General features: G+C 40.6%; 2 protein-coding genes across 3 annotated transcripts; both read right to left on the reverse strand.

Moving 5' to 3' along the window:
• Positions 1 to 2,123: 2,123 nt before the first annotated feature.
• On the reverse strand, positions 2,124 to 7,603 carry LOC146553952 (complement factor H-like). Of its 2 annotated transcripts, none has more exons than XM_085255623.1 (8): positions 7,450 to 7,586; positions 7,177 to 7,363; positions 6,342 to 6,530; positions 5,145 to 5,201; positions 4,724 to 4,885; positions 4,469 to 4,630; positions 3,661 to 3,686; positions 2,124 to 3,542 (listed from the first exon to the last, which is right to left on the reverse strand). In XM_085255623.1, the coding sequence occupies exons 2-8, from the start codon at positions 7,250 to 7,252 to the stop codon at positions 3,510 to 3,512; spliced, it is 705 nt and encodes a 234-aa protein (XP_085111749.1). In that variant the 5' UTR covers positions 7,253 to 7,363; positions 7,450 to 7,586; the 3' UTR covers positions 2,124 to 3,509. The 2 variants fall into 2 exon arrangements, with proteins under 2 accessions (XP_085111749.1, XP_085111748.1); XM_085255622.1 differs by having other exon boundaries at positions 2,308 to 3,542; positions 7,177 to 7,368; positions 7,450 to 7,603.
• A 2,373-nt stretch (positions 7,604 to 9,976) lies between these two features.
• On the reverse strand, positions 9,977 to 16,451 carry LOC146553953 (complement factor H-related protein 1-like). The gene is made up of 9 exons (XM_085253936.1): positions 16,323 to 16,451; positions 16,062 to 16,241; positions 15,432 to 15,611; positions 15,174 to 15,350; positions 11,642 to 11,698; positions 11,216 to 11,377; positions 10,963 to 11,124; positions 10,324 to 10,352; positions 9,977 to 10,223 (listed from the first exon to the last, which is right to left on the reverse strand). Exons 1-9 carry the CDS (start codon positions 16,375 to 16,377, stop codon positions 10,191 to 10,193), a joined length of 1,035 nt encoding a protein of 344 aa, XP_085110062.1. The 5' UTR covers positions 16,378 to 16,451; the 3' UTR covers positions 9,977 to 10,190.
• Positions 16,452 to 17,503: the final 1,052 nt, after the last annotated feature.

Raw genomic sequence — 17,503 nt, forward strand, 5'->3', positions numbered from 1 at the left:
GGTTACCAGTTCAGAGTTATAAACACACACAAAAGAATATCTTATTAATACAAATGTTATAAAGAAATAAAACAGCTCTCTGATTTTTCTTTGTATTTTTGTTTTGGTTTTGTTTGTCTTCTTGTTTTATTTAATTGCTTCTGGGATTTGGATTTAACAAGTAAAGTATTCATATTATGCACACATACAAACACATGCAGCTATCACCCATTTCTTGTATTTATACTTAAGACAACTTATTCTTGAACGAATACATCGATCAGTCACATGTAAAATGTAGCCAATTGTGTTTATTGTTCCACCCCACCTCCCTAACCTGTCTGTTCAAAAGTGAACACAGGTTAGGGAGATGATGGAGGAAATTGTGGGGGTTGTAAAGAAAAGGGTAAAAGAAAGGTAGAAGGGGAAAAAAGAGGTAAAAAAGGGATAGAAAGGAGGGAATAGAGGAGAGAAAACCCCAACAATCCCCTCTGAGCAAGCACTTGGCGATAGTGAATAGGAAAAACTCCCTTTAAAAGGAAGAAACCTGTGACAGAACCAGGCTCTAGAGGGAGCAGTCAACTGTCGGGACTGGTTGGGGGGTGAGGTTGAAAAAAGAGAGAGAGAGGGAGATGGGGGGGGGGGGGGGGGGGAGATGGGGAAGGTGTCAGGAGTTAAAGGGACGGAGATGGGAGAGAACAGAGGAGAGGTGAAAATTAAGATGGAACAGAGGTGGAGGAAGACGTGTTTTTTTCTTCAGTTCCATCCATTTACATATTGTCCTAAAATTGATGCCAGTGGGCTTATAAGTGGTTGGTGTTAAAAAAGCCCCAAATATAAATATGAATTTTAGGACACGATGTTGAGACCAAATTAGGTGAAAAGCCGAAGCAGCCAGTTCCACTTCTTCTTCTTCTTCTTAATTTGCGGTATCTCTGGCAGGCTCTTAACTTCGGTTTCGAGTTCAGCCACCTTGGCAGTAAGGATTTTCTGTTTATCTCGTAGCCTTTGCAAAGATTCCTGGACGCACAATGCAGTCCTCTTTTTCTTTCTTTTCTCGTCGTCGGGTGTCTTCTTCTTTCAGAGTCTCCTGCAGAGACATTGCAGTCGATGGTAGCGAGTCCTCTTTCTCTATCTTCTCCTGTCCTCCAGTGCCATTTTCTTTCAGAAGCTCGGATCTTTGCATTTTATTTGTATCGGCAGAATTTTGTTCTTTTTGCTTCTTTGTGACTTCAAGGTAGGAAGCTCTGGCTTCTTTCAGCTCTTGGTCAAGAGACTCTACCTTCAAATCATGAAGGCCCTTGTTGGAAAGCAGCTGGGATTTCAGGTCACTGATTTCTGTCTTGAGTGACTCCTTCTCCTGGCTATGTTTAATGGCCTGCTCTTTCAGCTGTTTCTGGAGCATCTCTATCTGCTCTCGTTGATTCCTACATTGGACCTCCAATTCAGCCTCCTTAGAGGACTTTAGGCCTACAGAGTCGGCGTGTGAAGTGCCTGCGGTTGGAGTGGCAGACTCCACACACTGCTCTGTGGTAGGGTGGCTGATTTGGTCCTGCAGGGATAGCATCACCTCATCCAGTTTCAATTGCTTGATTGTCATTTGTGAGAGCCTCTGTTTCACTCTTGTTATCGGGCTTATTTCTAGAAGCCTCTTCCAGCTGCTCTATGAGGTCTTTAATTGTTTCCTCATGATTTCTGTTGTTGTCGTACATTTGTGCATGAAGTTTGCTCTGCTGAAACTGGTAATAAGAGGCCCTCTTGTTAGCACCAACCATTTGCCAATAAATGTCGTTCTGATAGTTTTGGGAGGCTTGCAGTTGCTGTTTGAGAGCAGCAATCTCGTCCCATGGATTATACTGGACTGCGCCCTGATGGGGTCTAAATCTGGGATTGGACTGATGTTGGACTGATGTTGCCTGAGTAAACGGTCTTCTTGGCTCTTCAGCCACTCTTTGCTGTTTTCGCTTTTTCGCTTTCTTTGTTTTCTTGACCGTTTCTGTTTGAGCTTGTGCCACGGGAGATTTTTCAGTATTTGGTTTTCCGGGTTTTTCAAGCTCATTTTTTGGTCCTTGCAGGATTGTTGTTTTCATTGTTGCAATGACCATTTTCGTTTGTGCTTCTGCCATTGTCGATGGTTCAGCGTTTGTGTCTGCGTTTCTCTGCGTCTGCCTTATCTTAGTTTTAACAACCAGGTTGTTGTGTGTTTCTGCCATCCGAGATCCACTAAAGTTGGTTGAGTTTCTCTCCTATTTAAGGATTTTTCCAGTAGAATGTTCACTCTGACATCACGGGCTGTTCCTTTGAAGTGCCATGATTGGAGCAATTCAAAATAAAATGCCTACAAACCTACTGTAAAGGAAAGGCTTTTATTTTGTAGCATATACTGATTTAACACTATAAAAGCTACTGTACAGAAATTGCAGTAAAAAATAAAGCAAAAGCAAAATATAAGTTTAATAAATGGTTGTTAAAAACCCTAACTAAAGTAGAAGATGACTGTTTAATGGAAAAGTATTCAACATTCTAGAGATTCTCATGCATAATAATTTCTTTTATAATTTAAACTAGGGCAGGTAGAAAACTTTGATATTTAGTGAAAGATGTTAATGAACACTCTCCAATAAGAGTTACTGAATGACTTTAGGCAGTGAGATCATGGTGTTTGCCGAGGTGACAGAATGTCATCTATGTTTTGTTTTAAATTCAGTTTCATTGCTGAATCTAAGAAACAACAGACTTTAATAGAGGTTTACTAACTTTTACTTTTATATCTATTGTGGAAAAGCCTGTAATAATAATAATTCCAAGCATGCAAACTAATATGCAAACTAAAGTTCACAGGAGAGCTTATGAGACCACAAATACTGTTGAGATCCAGTTCAGAGACACAGGTTTTGCGGAGGTGAAGCCTAGAGGACAGGTGGCAGCTACAGATTTGCTCATCTGCTTTTTTCCTGAAAATTTTCCACATTATGACTAAACGAATACAAGTATGAGAATCAGGCACAGGCTGTGTTCTGAACGGTGTCTATTAAAAACTGTATTGAATTTATATGTATTACATTTTTAAAATTAGAATAACAAATTGTGGTACATGTACATGCACATGTGGTCTGTGCATGTACACACATGAAGAATTTGACATTGCAGCATCTATGAAAGTGTTCATTGTGTAGAACTCACAATCCAAACCTCTACTCGAAAACTGCCTAAAAGACTAGTTTCAATATTTAAACAGTCATTTGTAGATGTTCTAGGTATGTACAAACCCCCCAGCTCCACTCTTTTAGCAGACAAAGCAAAACAAAGACGTCTCTGATGATGAAACATTGAATTCAAACCTCAGCCAGCCGTCAACAATTTAGGGATTCAGTGTGCACATCATGTATTGAGTGCATTCAAAGTTCAAAACATTTATGGACAGTTTGGTGTTTAAAGAGCAATCAGCACTAAAACTGTACAAAGAAAAGAAACATGTTTTGTTGTTGCTCTGCAGATTCTGGTTGAAGTGTTTCAGAAAGGTCGTGTTGTCAGTTGGGTTCTCTGAATACTCTGCACACTTCCTGATTAAATTACAAATAAAACAATATTTTTCAAACTGCTGTGTAAATGTTACTCACAATTTAATATCCTTCTTTGAAATGTATATATTTGAAAAGTAAATCAAAGAATTACACTTACATAAAAAATGTCAGCTGTTGGACAACCTAAACATAATGAGACAAAAGCAACAAAGTGGGTTTGTCAGTTAGAAGCTCAGACCCAATAAACTTTATTAGTGAGGACGGATTTACTGCATTCAAAGATAAACCTGTGGAGGAAAATCCTCTCTGTTCTTAAAGAGCCAGACTGCTTTTATTCTTCATGTTTTACTTTTATTCCATATTATCATTTGCTGTCAAGACTGCTTGCAATCATAGACAATGACTCCCACTCCCTCCATAACACACTGCACAATCTGAAGAGCAGTTTCAGGAACAGATTTCTTCAAGTTCACTGTCTGAGGGGAACGTTACAGGAGGCCGTTCCTTCCTGCTGCTATCAGACTCTTTAATTCATCCACTTGGGTCAGATCCACACATGCAGAACAAACACACCTAACTGCACTCTGTTACTTTTGTACACCATAGCATATATTTGCACACATATTTTATATTTATATATATATTTATGTTTGTATTTATACCTATATCTCTATATTTATCTCAATATTTGTCTAATAATGTCTCTGACATGACATGAGTTTGGCTGTTGGAAGTTGGGAACGACTCTATAGGCAAACATCAGCTGCAGCCTTTCACAAATCAGCAATGTTAGGTTTCTATTTCATTATGTTCCTGTGTGGGAAATGTTTATTTACTGGTTTTCTCTTACTATTCTTCTTGAAATGATGTGTTAATTAGATCCTGGAGAATGAAGTTTTATGTATGTTAGCTGTTACAGGAAAAAAGAAACTGAAAGAAAAACAAGAGATCCTTTATATACTTACATGTGCTCAGAAATATTCTTCTATTAGTGCACCGAACATTGATATAATAGTCTTTTGTTGTACAAGGGAAAGGCTTCGTCTCTCCTTCCCGCATGTATTCAGGTGAAGTTTTTACAAGACCATAACGAGCATATCTAGCAGGATCCACCACACAGAACGCTTCTGCAAAAACAACAAGAAGTAAAAACCAAACATAAAAAGAATTTTAAGAACATTTTTAATAAACTTTTAGAGTGAAAATTATTTTTTTGATACCTTCACAGGTGGGCAGTTTGGACCAGTGAGCGTCACTGTAACAACTCACAGCCTCTGGACCAGCTAGTTTGTAATAACGATTGCACTGGTATTTCAAATGCATTGGACCTTCTTCCACAATTACAGCATTTTCAATGTATGGGCGGGCTCCACACGACTGAACTAAAATAAAAGAAAGTGAGTGTAACAAAATGATCATTGTTTACTCAGCTGTTTAGTTTTCCAAATCTTTGAATTCCTGTACAACGTGCTGAACCAATCAACATCAATCATTTCTGCAGTGATCAACGATTCATTCATTCATTAACGCTGGCTTCTAACTCCAATCCAGCTGCTTGTTGTCATTCATATAACTAAATTAAATATATAAACTGAATTTGATGTATATGCTGATTAAGTGGAAAGGTTGTGAGCAACTTACTGTTTATTGGTATAAGACTGTTGTCTCTGTTATTTGAATCAGAGGTGCTAGAAGATGCTGCAGGATACAGAGCAGATAACGCACATATACAGACAACACATCAGTCAGCTTCACTTTATAAACTTCTTTGACTTACAAATCAGTCCTGCTGCCAGCTGTACCTCCCTGATATGTGATCACAGTGAATCATCCTGTCCCCAGTATCCTCTTCTGTCACAACAACCCTCTGCATCTCCTCTTGCACCACGTCCATGAGCTGAGGTCTTCCTCTTTTCTCCCTGCTTGGCAGCTCCATTTTCAGCATCTTAGATCTCTGACTTCATCTCCAAATTGAGCAACCTGAGCTGTTCCTATGATGCACTCATTTCGTCAAATCTTGTTCCTGGTCACTCCTAATGAAAATCAACTCTGATGCCTCCAGCTCCTGTCTTTTTATCAGTGCCATACATCAGAGCTGGTATCACTACTGTCTGGTAAACCTTCCTTTTCTCTCTTGCTGCTATCATTGTGTCAGAGTTCACTACAAGACAGTCACCTCCAGCCACTCCACCCTGCATGCAATCTTCTTCACTTCTCTTTTGCACCATCTGTTATTTTGGTTGACCCAAGGTATCTCCACTACTACTTCTATTCGTTGCATCTTTACTTTTCCACCTGCATTATCACAGTTCTTTTGCTGGTACATCAAAGAGTGAAAGTGTCAGGCCAGGACTCTGCAGTCTATTAACACCTACATGCTAGTGGACATGAGGGGGTTCACTTCCTGGCGTTCCAGGAGGAACGCTGGTTTGAGTGGGGTGTGAAGGAGGCCATTTACGTGAAAAGGGAAAGACCATCTCTGATTTGAGGGGGGAGCCTAAGGGTACATCTTTCAGCATCTTTCAGTGCTGTGATTGCAGCCATTCCCCAACTCTCTGTGAATGCTACTCATAGCCATTGATCAATGGTTTTTGATCAGTAGTTGTTGATCAATGGTCATGACAATTTGCATATTAATGATCAAGAAAATGGTTTAATGGTTTAATGCTTCCTCTGCCTGCAGGTTGAGAGGAGTTATTGTTACAAATTTGTCAGTAATGGTGCTTAAATGCACTTCTGTAAAGATCAAGACACATCATTGATCTATACTACATGGATACTATATTATTATTATATTATGTTATAGTGTGTCAAGAAGTTGAATTCATGTCCACTTACTGCAGGTCGGGCCTTGTGTCCAGCTTCCTTGTGTACAAACAGATTTTGTGTTGTGTGCTCCCTCTGCAGTGTATCCATCCTCACACTCATACTGCACTTCTGAACCTGCAGCAAACACTTCCTGGTAGTCCTGATGAACGATGACTGCATGGGGGATTTTAGGAGGCACGCTGCACGCATTCATGCTTTCTGTAAAATTAGATTTAGACTCAAAAACGTTATTAATCCCAGAGCAGGGCCGTTTGTTTGTAGTTTATTCACAGGATCAAACCCACAAAACCTACAGTCCTTAAACACTAATCATAAAAACTCCTGTGAGTTGAGTTATGGATCAAAGAAAAGTGAGGACCTGCTACTGTAAACAAATTACATAAAATGCCTTTATTAACAGCATTGGTCTCAAATTTGTTCTGTGTTGACCAGTATTAATTTGGTTGACCAATAGTTTTCATCATAGTGTGCAGACTGTGGTGTCCAACCGGATACTTACAGATACTTTGCAGTTAATCCAAATTGCTATAGCAAGAGTACTATCATCATATGTCTCCTGTATCATCTTCCCTTTATTGGCTCCTTTAAAATGCAGAATTAAATTTGACACTCCTCCTCTGACATAAAAGGTCTTAAATAAAGAGTTAAAGTTTCTAAAAGTAGAATGGGAGGCAGCACTTTCATCTATCAGGCCCTTCTTTTGTGGAACCTGCTCCCAGTTTAGATTGAGGAGACAGACACCCTCTCTACTTTTAAGATTAGCAGTTTAAGGATCTTGGAAAGAAGGCGACCAGATTTCTTTAAGTGGGTGAGCAAAGAAAGAAGAGCTATTGGCAGGACTTACCTATACACTGTGGCTGATGAGACCATTTTCCATTGTGACATGTGCTGGTTGCCCACCAACCCTTCATTGCTAGCATGCGTCCTTCGTTGCAGGTGTAGCTCAGCTTGGTGCCCTGAGAGTAAGTCTCTTGCTTTGGGGCAAAGAAGCCACCGTCCAGTGTGGGAGCATCACAGGCCTGTGTGGTGCTCTGTGCTGAAACACAACACTGAAGTAAGTGCAAAACATTATCAACCAGGGTAAATGTTTTTCTGTGAAGTTACTTGTTGTTCTCACCGTGCAGCACTCCAGGAAACCAAAGAAGAGCAAATGCAAAATATTTGATGCACATTTTTAAATCGTCCAACAACAAAGCAGCACCAGCAGTTAAAGGTAATCCACATGAGAACCAGCTACTTATCACAACTGTCACCCGAAAGTTTGTGCAATCACCTTGGCCCTTCCCATTTTGTGGGATGGAAAAAAGTTCGTACACATCCAAAACAACTTTTGAGAAAGAACGGGAGAAAAACCAGTATATATAAATATAAATATATATATAATAAATATATTTATATATATTTATTTATATATATATAAATAAATATATATATATAATAAAATATATATAAATGTTAGAGCTCTGATCTAAAACTCATGAACTTCTTTCTTTTACAGCTAATTTATCGAGACTGGGGTTTTCCACAGCTTCTTTTCTCAGTGCTTTTGTTACATATCGTTACATCTGTTGATTTCATGCACACACCAACATCTTCCCGATGTCTACAAAACTTCTCATCACCCAGAAAATGAAGAGAAAATTGTTGGTTTTACTTTGCCGATTAGTTTGGTTTAAACATAGTGATTTCAAATTACATTATTCATGACATTTATTATTTCAGTGCGTATTGAATGAATAGAGCAACACATATTTTGCATTGATTTTATTAATCACACAGTGGATGTTGTGTTTGGGACATTTTCTCTGAAGCGACTCGAAATATTTACTTTGAAACATCAAATCAATGAAACTATTTACAGTCCAAATTTCAAAGTCATTTTAGATGGCCTACCACTCTGTGGCCGAGTTGCTGTCGTTCCCAATCACTTCCACTTTGTTATAATACCAATAACAGCTAAGTGTAAAATATTTAGCAGCAAAGAAATTTCACAACTGGACGTGTTGCACGGGTGGTGCATCCTATCCTATCACTGAGCTCCTGAGAGCGACTCATTCTTTCACAAATGTTTGTTGACGTCTGCATGCCTGAGTGCTGGATTTTATAAACCTGTGGCCGAGTTTATTTTAGAAAAAGTTCAAGTAGGGACTCGGTCACCGTGATGCCTTTAACAGGCCACAGCTTAACAGCCATGGGATTGAAACTTTAATGTCACATCAAATTAGTGGCTGTATCACGCATTTAGTACATGCAAAAGTGAGCTGTGAAACATTTCTGCATCTTAGTCACTGTGAGCTTATTCATTAGGGTCCAAATGCAGGACTCAGAGGCTGCCATGATAAGATATAATAAAGAATGAAGATGACATGTTATGAGTACATTAAGTGGAGAAAGGAGGTGCTGGGCCCGATCCAAGGGTGAGAGAAGGATACACCCTGGACAGGTCGTCAGTCTGTCTGCAGTTGTGGCGTATTAATTCAGTTCAGTTTAATTCAGTATACTTACACTTGTATACATTTTTACACTTACACCTACGTTATCATGTGTATGTTCAGTAAGGACGATCTGTAAGTGTTCATCTGTCTGCTTTCTTGGCTGTTTGGCTGCTAGTCTGTTCATCACGTCACTTCCACTTTTTCACGGTGTCCTAGTCAGTGCTGACATCATTGCTCCACTCCAATCATCTAATCTGATCTAATTGCTTTTACTTTTTCCACACAGGGGCAGGTGGGTTTGAATAGCTTTATATCTCTTAATAAATGAAATCGTCATTTTTAAAGTGGATTTTGTATTTACTCAGGATATCTTTGTTGAATATTACAATATGAAAATAATTTTTTAAAGCACTGCATGTTTTAAGAATACTGTATTTCAGGGTTTACACATAAAAATTCAACCTTTATGCTGAGTCTAAGAAATCATTGTCCTGTTAACATAAATTACAAATTGTAAATTAATGTCAAAAGTGTTGGGAAAAGTGATTTTGTTATGACTTCTTCTCAAATGAGATACAGCAACTATTTCAGTCAGACTTCAGAGCTTTTCATAGTTCTGAAAAAGCTTTGTTGAAGGTGATCGATTATTTGTGACTCACATTAGATTCAGGAGATATCACAGCCCTCATTATTTTGGACATTAGCTGCTTTCTGCTTTTGATATTGTGAAGCACAAGAATCTTTGGGCTTGGCTCAAATGTTGGGTTGGCTATAAGAACTTTCTCTGTGTCTGATGGTCAGTTCTTTAAATCTTCTGCTCCTGTTTCTTGGACCAGGACACCAAATGAGTGTTTTTGTGCCGTCACAGACCTCTGACATTTTAAGCCTAAATATCAGTTGGACAAATATCTACTAAAAATCTTTGTTTAAATATAAATGTGTTAATAATATCTGTTTAAATTATTTCCTGAGATTATTTTCATGTTGGCTTAAAATAAAATATCTCCCTATGCTCTTACTGAATCTTCTGCATGCTTTTGGTCACTAACCAAAGCCAACACCATCATGAAGTAAAACAAATCAATAAACTTGTTCCTGTCTGCTTACTATAGTGTTTCCGTTATTGTTATTTATTAAATAATATTTTGGTGTGCATAGTAAAAGAACTGTTCTACGCAGTTAGTAGACAAAGCAATACAAAGACGTCTCTGATGATGAAACATTTTATTCAGACCTCAGCCAGCCATCGACACTTTATGGATTCAGTGTACACATCATGTACTGAGTGCATGAAAAGTTCAAATCATTTATGGACAGTTTGGTGTTTAAAGAACAATCAGCCCCAAAACTGGACAAAGAAAAGAAACATGTTTCATTGTTGCTCTGCAGGTTCTGGTTGAAGTGTTTCAGAAAGGTTGTGTTGTCAGTTGGGTTCTCTGAATCTTCTGCATTCAGGCTGATTAAAACACAAACAAACAGCTGAGTAAAAAACATCAAGCACATTTATTTCAAAGAAACTATATTTGTTTGAAAATAAATCAAAGAATAACACTTACAAAATATTGAAATTCATATCCATCACAGCCTAAACAAGAAGCAGATAGTTTGTCAGTTAGAAGCTCATATCGAGTAAACTTTATCAGTGAGGACTGATTCACTGCATTCAAAGATAAACCTACAGAGGAAAATCCTCTCTGTTCTTAAAGAGCCAGACTGCTTTTATTCCTCATGTTTTACTTTTATTCCATATTAACATTTGTTGAAGTTACTTCATTGTGTGTTTTGTAACCATAACAAACTGTTTTGTGGTGATTTGGGGGCAACTGGAACAAGTGTGGATGCTGCACACTAAATCACTTTGTTACTGTGATAAAGAGTGAATCTCCTGCTTTATGTGATGTGCTGGGACGAAGGCAGGTAGATGAGTTTGGCTGTTGGAAGCTGGGGACAACTCTACATACAACAACATGATGTGAATGTGTCATTCCTATACACAAACATCAGCTGCAGCTTTTAACAAATCAGCAATGCTCTTTCAGTATGTTCCTGTGTGGGAAATGTTTATTTTTTTTATTTTTCTTTCACTATTCCTCTTGTTTGTGTATCAGGTCCCAGAGAAGAAATTTTCATACATGTTTGCTGCTAAAGGAAAATAGAAACTGAAAGAGTTAAAATGTAAAGAGATAAATACTTACATCTGCCCAAATATATTCTTCTGTTAGCACACTGAACACGGATATATTTGTCTCTTGCTATACAAGAAAAATATTTTTCTTCTCCTTCCCGCATGTAAGCAGGTTGAGCTACTACAAGACCATAACCAGCATATCTAGCAGGATCCACCACACAGACCGCTCCTGCAAAAACAACAACAAGTAAAAACAAACATAAGTAGAATTTTTAGGAACATTTTTAATAAACCTTTGGAGGTAAAATTATTTTTAATACCTTCACAGGTGGGCAGTTTGGACCAGCTACCATCACCGTAACAATTCACAGTGTCTGGACCAGCTAGTTTGTAAAAGCCATTGCACTGGTATTTTAAATACATTGGACCTTCTTCCACAACTGCAGCATGTTCAATGTTTGGGCGGGCTCCACATGACTGAACTAAAATAAAAGAAAGTGAGTGTAAATAAATAATCATTGTGTACTCAGCTGTTTAGTTTTCCAAATCTATCAATTCCTGTACAACGTAGCCAACCAATCAAAATTAATAAATTTTTGCAGGGATCAACCAGTTTCATTCATTCATTAACACTGGCTTCTAATTCCAATCCAGCTGCTTGTTGTCATTCAAAAAAGCTAAATTGAATATATAAACTGAATTTGATGTATATGCTGATTAAGTGGAAAAGGTTGTGAGCAACTTACTGTTTATTGGTATAAGACTGTTGTCTCTGTTATTTGAGTCAGAGGTGCTAGAAGATGCTGCAGGATTCAGAGCAGATAATGTACAAAAACAGACAACAGATCAGTTAGACTGGAGATATCATCTGAATTTCAGGAGCGGGACCACTCCTCCTTCATGCCCCCTCCGGCCTCAGGCTATAAAACCCCCCTTCTCCATTACCTGCTGTTCTCATTTTCATGCCCCCCCCCCCCCCCCCCCCCCCTTTTCTTTCCTCTCTTATCCTCTTTTCCTATCCTTTCTTCCTTTCCTCCATTTATTTCTCGTTAGTACATGGGGATCTGCCCGGTCCGAGAGCCGTCGCCAGTCCCCTTCAAGGCCTTCCCCAAAGGCCTTGAAGGGGAGGAGTTGGCCGTCCGACTGCGGTCTGGAGTGTGGAGCCTTCCTGCTGCTGCGGAGTCGGGGCGGTCTGCCTCCCCCCACCGCAGGGAAAAGGGAAACACCACCTGGGTCTGGGTGCAGTTCCCCCCTCCAGGGGCGGGGGCACCTAGACCCGGTTTGTAGAGTACGCTTGGGGAGTGTGATCGTGTGTACAACGTCTCTTTATGTCTGTCTCCACGTTGGTTGAGTGTGGAGTAAGTGCATATGAGAGCATGAGGGTGGGAATGGATGTTTGTATCTGTGTGTGCCTGTATTTCTGTGTCTATATGTCAGGTTGGGTGTCAGGCGCCACCTCTCTGGGGACATCTCAGGCCCTCCAAGGTTTGGAGGCCTATCTCCCCCTACCACCACTTCCCCTGCCAGTGGCGGACTCCCTCAGACATCGGTGCGTTGGTGGTTCTTTGTGTCCGGGGATGGGCGTCCAGGTACACACCGGCTCACTCCTTGGCGGCCGCTTATCGGGGCCTGGAGCCTGGGGCTCGCTCGGGCCACTTCGGAGGGGGGGTGCCCCCGGCCTCCCGGCCTGGGGCTCGGTCACTCAGGCGCGGCTGGCTGCCGGCGGAGCTCACGGGCGCGTCACTGCAACTCCCCCTGGCTTCTGCTCCGCGGCTGCTGAGTGAGCCCTCATCTGGGACTCTCCTCAGCTCTTTCCGGGACAGTGGCGCGGCTGCCCCTCTGTTGGTCTTCCTTGGTCTCTTGTGTTCTGGGGGCCTCTGGATGTCTGGAGTTTTGATCTCCACACCTGCTTCACGCCCTGGAGGACGGGGCTGTGGCCCCCCCACACCCTCTAGCAGATTATTACATGAAGGAACCTTTTAAAAAAACAAAAAACAAGCGCGTCCATGCTCACAGGTGTACACACGGGTGATCACACCCACAAACTACACCCTTTTTGGCTCCTACCTCAAAGCACACTGTGTTCTGTTGATCTTATGTGCTGCACAATAATGTTTAACATTTAGTATTTACTGTCATATTCCCATATATCATTGTGATGTTGTTTATTCTATTACTCTTGTTCTCTTCTGCTTGTTTTCTTTTTTCTTTCTCAGCAGGTGATCCAGGTGATTGATATATGCATTTTTTTTTCTCTGCCCGTTCTGTTGGTTTTTGTCTTTTGCCCTTCTCCCCCGTCCCTCTTCTCAGCTGTTTCTCTTTCCCTCTTTCTTTCTCCCCTCCTTTCCCCCAGTCAAGTCTGTCCCGTATTCAGTAAGTGAAAATAAAATAAACAATAAAAGGTGAATCAAATGGACCATTACGGCAAGGCTGGGATGGTCAGTTTGGTAAAGTAAATCCGTTGGGCATCTTTCTTTGCCTTTAGACAACAATTCTGATGGCAAAAGAGCCAAACGGGACAGGCCAAAAAAAAAAAAAAAAAAGGCCTTCCCCAAACCGCAGCACTATTCACACTTCCTTATCCCCCATCGCCCATTGTTACCAAGGATGTGGTCCTTGTTAGTGAAATCACTTTATAAACTTCTTTGACTTATAAATGAGTCCTGCTGCTAGCTGTACCTCCCTGATGTCCAGTAGTTCCTCTACTTGATGAGAACAGATAACTCATTAGTTATATGGTACATGCTGCATATATTTCATTGAGACATAGAGGTGCTGCGGGAGTACGCGTTGTCTGGCCCATTGCTATGGACCATTCGATCCCTATACAACCGTTGCAAGAGCTTGGTTTGCATAGTCGGTAATAAGTCAGACTTGTTTCCCGTGGGTGATGGGCTTTGCCAGGGTTGCCCTTTGTCACCGATTCTGTTCATAACTTTTATGGACAGGATTTGTAGGCACAGCCAAGTGGCGGAGGGCTTTTACTTAGGTGGCCTCAGAATCTCATCTCTGCTTTTCGCAGATGATGTGGTCCTGTTGGCTTCATCGGGTGAAGGCCTCCAGTATGCACTGGAACGGTTCGCAGCCGAGTGTGAAGCGGCAGGAATGAGGATCAGCAACTCCAAATCTGAGAACATGGTTCTCAGCCGGAAAAGGGTGGAGTGCTCACTCCGGGTCGGGGATGAGTTCCTGCCCCAAGTGTAGGAGTTCAAGTATCTCGGGGTCTTGTTCACGAGTGATGGGAGAAGGGAGCGAGAGATTGTCAGACGGATTGGTGCTGCGGCCGCAGTGATGCAGACGCTGCACCGGTCCATCGTGGTGAAGAGAGAGCTGAGCGTAAAAGCGAAGCTCTCAATTTATCGGTCGATCTACGTCCCTACTCTCACCTATGGCCACGAGCTGTGGGTAGTAGAACGAGATCGGGGATACAAGCGGCGAAAATGAGCTTCCTCTGAAGGGTGGCTGGCCTCTCCCTTAGAGATAGGGTGAGAGGTTCAGCCATCCGCGAGGGGCTCTGAGTAGAGCTGCTGCTCCTCCACATCGAAAAGAGCCAGTTGAGGTTGTTCGGGCATCTGACAAGGATGCCTCATGGGCGCCTCCTGGGTGAGGTGTTCCAGGCATGTCCCAGCAGGAGGAGGCCCCGGGGCAGACCCAGGACACGCTGGAGAGATTATATCTGTCGGCTGGCCTGGGAACGCCTTGGTATTCCCTCGGATAATCTAGAGGAGGTGGCTGGGGAGAGGGAGGTCTGGGCTTCTCTGCTTGGGCTGCTGCCCCCGTGACCCGGCCCCGGAAGAAGATGGATGGATGCATGGATGGATGGACCCTGTCTGACACTCTCTTCACCTCCACAACACTATACACATGTGCTTGCTTTAAGGACATTCCTATTCTGTTTCTCTCCCAGGCTACTTCATGGTTTGAGTCCACCCCCAATTTTCATTTGTATTTCTTTTGTGGCTTACTAACTGGTGTTGTTCTATAACTAATGATTTGCAAGTCTTGTTTGTCAGTCAAAATAAAGAAAGATGTGTGAATGAGTGTTTTCAAAACATTGCTACAAGGTATATCTATATTTTATAAAGAGAATAAATAAATGGTTTAATACTTCCTCTGTCTGCAGGTTGAGAGGAGTTATTGGTACAAACTTGTCAATAATGGTGCCTAAATGCTCTTCCGTGAAGATCAAGTCACACCATTGAGCTGTACTACGTGGCTACTATATTATTATAATATTATGTTATAGTGAGTCAAGAATTTTAACTCATGACCACTTACTGCATGTTGGCACTGGTGTCCAGTTTCCCTGTATACAAACAGATTTCTCGGTGTGTGCAGTGTATCCATCTTCACACTCATACTGCACTTCTGAACCTGGTGCAAACACTTCCTGGTATCCATGAATGATGACTGCATGGGGGATTTTAGGAGGTGCACTGCATGCACTCATACTTCCTGTAAAAATAAAAAGTCATGAATAGAAGCAGAAAAAAAGTGTTGAACAGCTAACTGGAGTCAAACATGTGGCAGACTTACTCTCACAGACTGGTGCAGAGGACCATTTTCCATTTCCACAGGTAGTGGTGTTGATCTGGTTTTGGTGCTCAAATCCTCCATCGCATGTTATCGTTAGTGTACTTCCATCCTCATACCAGCCGTTTGAGTTTTTAGGGTACTTTCCATTGGGAATAGTTGGTCCAAAACAGGCGCTTTCATCTGAGGAAGAACAGACCAGAGTCACCATCAACACTTTGAGATTTTACAGAGTAACTATAATTACAACTTTCTGATTGCGAACAGCAACATGCCGCATTAAATGTTGTGAATAGTTAATTCAAGGAATTACTGGAAGAAAGTTTTCGTTATTATTCCTTGTGAGAGACTGAAATTCCTAGTTTGTAATTCTTAAAAAATACGATAATATAATTTTTTTATACTTGACACAAAAACATTAAATTAAACTTCACAATTCTTCAATTGGATTTTATTGCTTTTTATATTTATTTACTGAAATAATCAGATTTCATCGTTCTTTTTCCTCAATTGAGTTGATTTTTTTTTTTTTAGCAAATCTAAACTAATTACATTGTTCCTTAAGAACAGAATTTCATTTTCATCTTTGGTAAAAGATGGTAAAAGAATTCACCATTCCCGGGACTGACCTACCTATACATTGCGGTTCATGAGACCATTTCCCACGTTCACAGGTACTGGTTGCCCACCAACCCTCCACTACAGGTTTATATCCGTTATCACAGGAATAAGTGATCGTGGTTCTGTCAGAGTAAGTCTCTTGTCTGGGGAGAAAGTTACCATGAACCAGTCTGGGAGGATCACAACCCTGTGCTGATGTACAATAAAGAAAATTGTTTAAAATCCCACATAAGTCTCACATTTACAAACTATAACAGAATTGAATCTTCTTACCTTGAAGCAATCCAGGAAACAAAACGAGGACAAATCCAAGAGTCCTGAGACACATTTTGCAGCAATGAAAGCACGATGTGAAGGCAGAGTAAAGAGCCGTGTTCTGCTGGACGAGTTAATAATTGTTGGGAATTTCCCCCAAAGAACTAAGAAGTCAGGACACAGTAAACATTGCGCTGAGTAACTCTGGCTCTGGTCCATATTTCTTAGACATGTTGTATAAACAAACTATTGCTGTCAGTAGATTAAAAAAAACAAACCTTAATTAATCTCACAATTTTCTGTAATTAATCACGATTAATGGCATATACTTGATCAACAGCCTGGTTGCATATACATTTTTTTTCAACTTTATATTTAAGCTTGTAACTGACATTTATGCAATATAATGAAGTAAATGCAGAATAAACACAAAGAATGTATGCTTAAATTCAAAGAGGATTTGTGTAGTTTTCTTCAATCTTTTAGCACAGGTTCTCTGCTGTGAAATATACCTTAAAAAAACTATGTACTAATAAGTAAGTATACACTAATATTTTAAGCTGGAGGTGCTTCGGTGAAAAGAAAATTCCTTCTTGCACAACGTGCATAATACTTTATGTTGGTCGATTGTTCCATCTTGTTATGTTTTAAATACTCAAATTTCCCATTGAGAGGGCCAATGTGCGTTTATCATTTTCCATATTGAGTTGATTGGGTCAGCTGCCCGTTAGTGGCATATTGAAATATTGACTTTTTTTTTACCAGTAATTTATGTTCTAGAATCGATTCTCGTATTAAAATATTGATATTTTAGTACTTTGGGGAAAATTTGTAGTTTTTCATTAACAGGAACACAGTGGAAAGAAACTATATCATTCGGATCGTCTAAATTAGAAGGAACTACTTCTTCTTACACATTTCACAGTCATATGCAAAATATGGCTGTATAAATGTGTCGCAGCCCCTTGGCGTGCGCACTCACAACAATGTGTGTGTGACGGAGTCATGTGTGGACGTATTTTACCTCCACAAACAGCCAAGACGCGGTGACAACACCACTAACCTCGTCAAAAACCTCAAATCATATCACAGAATATGATGAGCTTATGTTGAGGCGAACTGAAGAGGAGGAGAGGGACAGGTGCTGCTAGGGAGAGACAGATGTCTCTTGCCGAGTCCTTTAGTGTTCCAGTCAGGCA

The sequence above is a fragment of the Mchenga conophoros genome, linkage group LG18, assembly GCF_057382185.1.
Source record: "Mchenga conophoros isolate Kocher_MC1m ecotype Shallow Benthic linkage group LG18, M_conophoros_male_GT1.1, whole genome shotgun sequence".
Classification (NCBI taxonomy): Eukaryota; Metazoa; Chordata; class Actinopteri; order Cichliformes; family Cichlidae; genus Mchenga; species Mchenga conophoros.

What these genes read in the sequence shown, in the direction of transcription:
- LOC146553952 (XM_085255622.1), bottom strand. Translation starts at nt 7,504, where the DNA reads ATGTGCATCAAATATTTTGCATTTGCTCTTCTTTGGTTTCCTGGAGTG. An exon ending in GACACAAGGCCCGACCTGCA is followed by an intron (nt 5,202 to 6,341) that starts GTAAGTGGACAT and finishes TGTATCCTGCAG; the next exon opens with CATCTTCTAGCACCTCTGAT. An exon ending in CAACAGCTGACATTTTTTAT is followed by an intron (nt 3,543 to 3,660) that starts GTAAGTGTAATT and finishes TAATTTAATCAG; the next exon opens with GAAGTGTGCAGAGTATTCAG.
- LOC146553953 (XM_085253936.1), bottom strand. Translation starts at nt 16,377, where the DNA reads ATGTGTCTCAGGACTCTTGGATTTGTCCTCGTTTTGTTTCCTGGATTG. An exon ending in CAGTCTTATACCAATAAACA is followed by an intron (nt 11,378 to 11,641) that starts GTAAGTTGCTCA and finishes CTTTTATTTTAG; the next exon opens with TTCAGTCATGTGGAGCCCGC. An exon ending in GATATGAATTTCAATATTTT is followed by an intron (nt 10,224 to 10,323) that starts GTAAGTGTTATT and finishes TGTTTTAATCAG; the next exon opens with CCTGAATGCAGAAGATTCAG.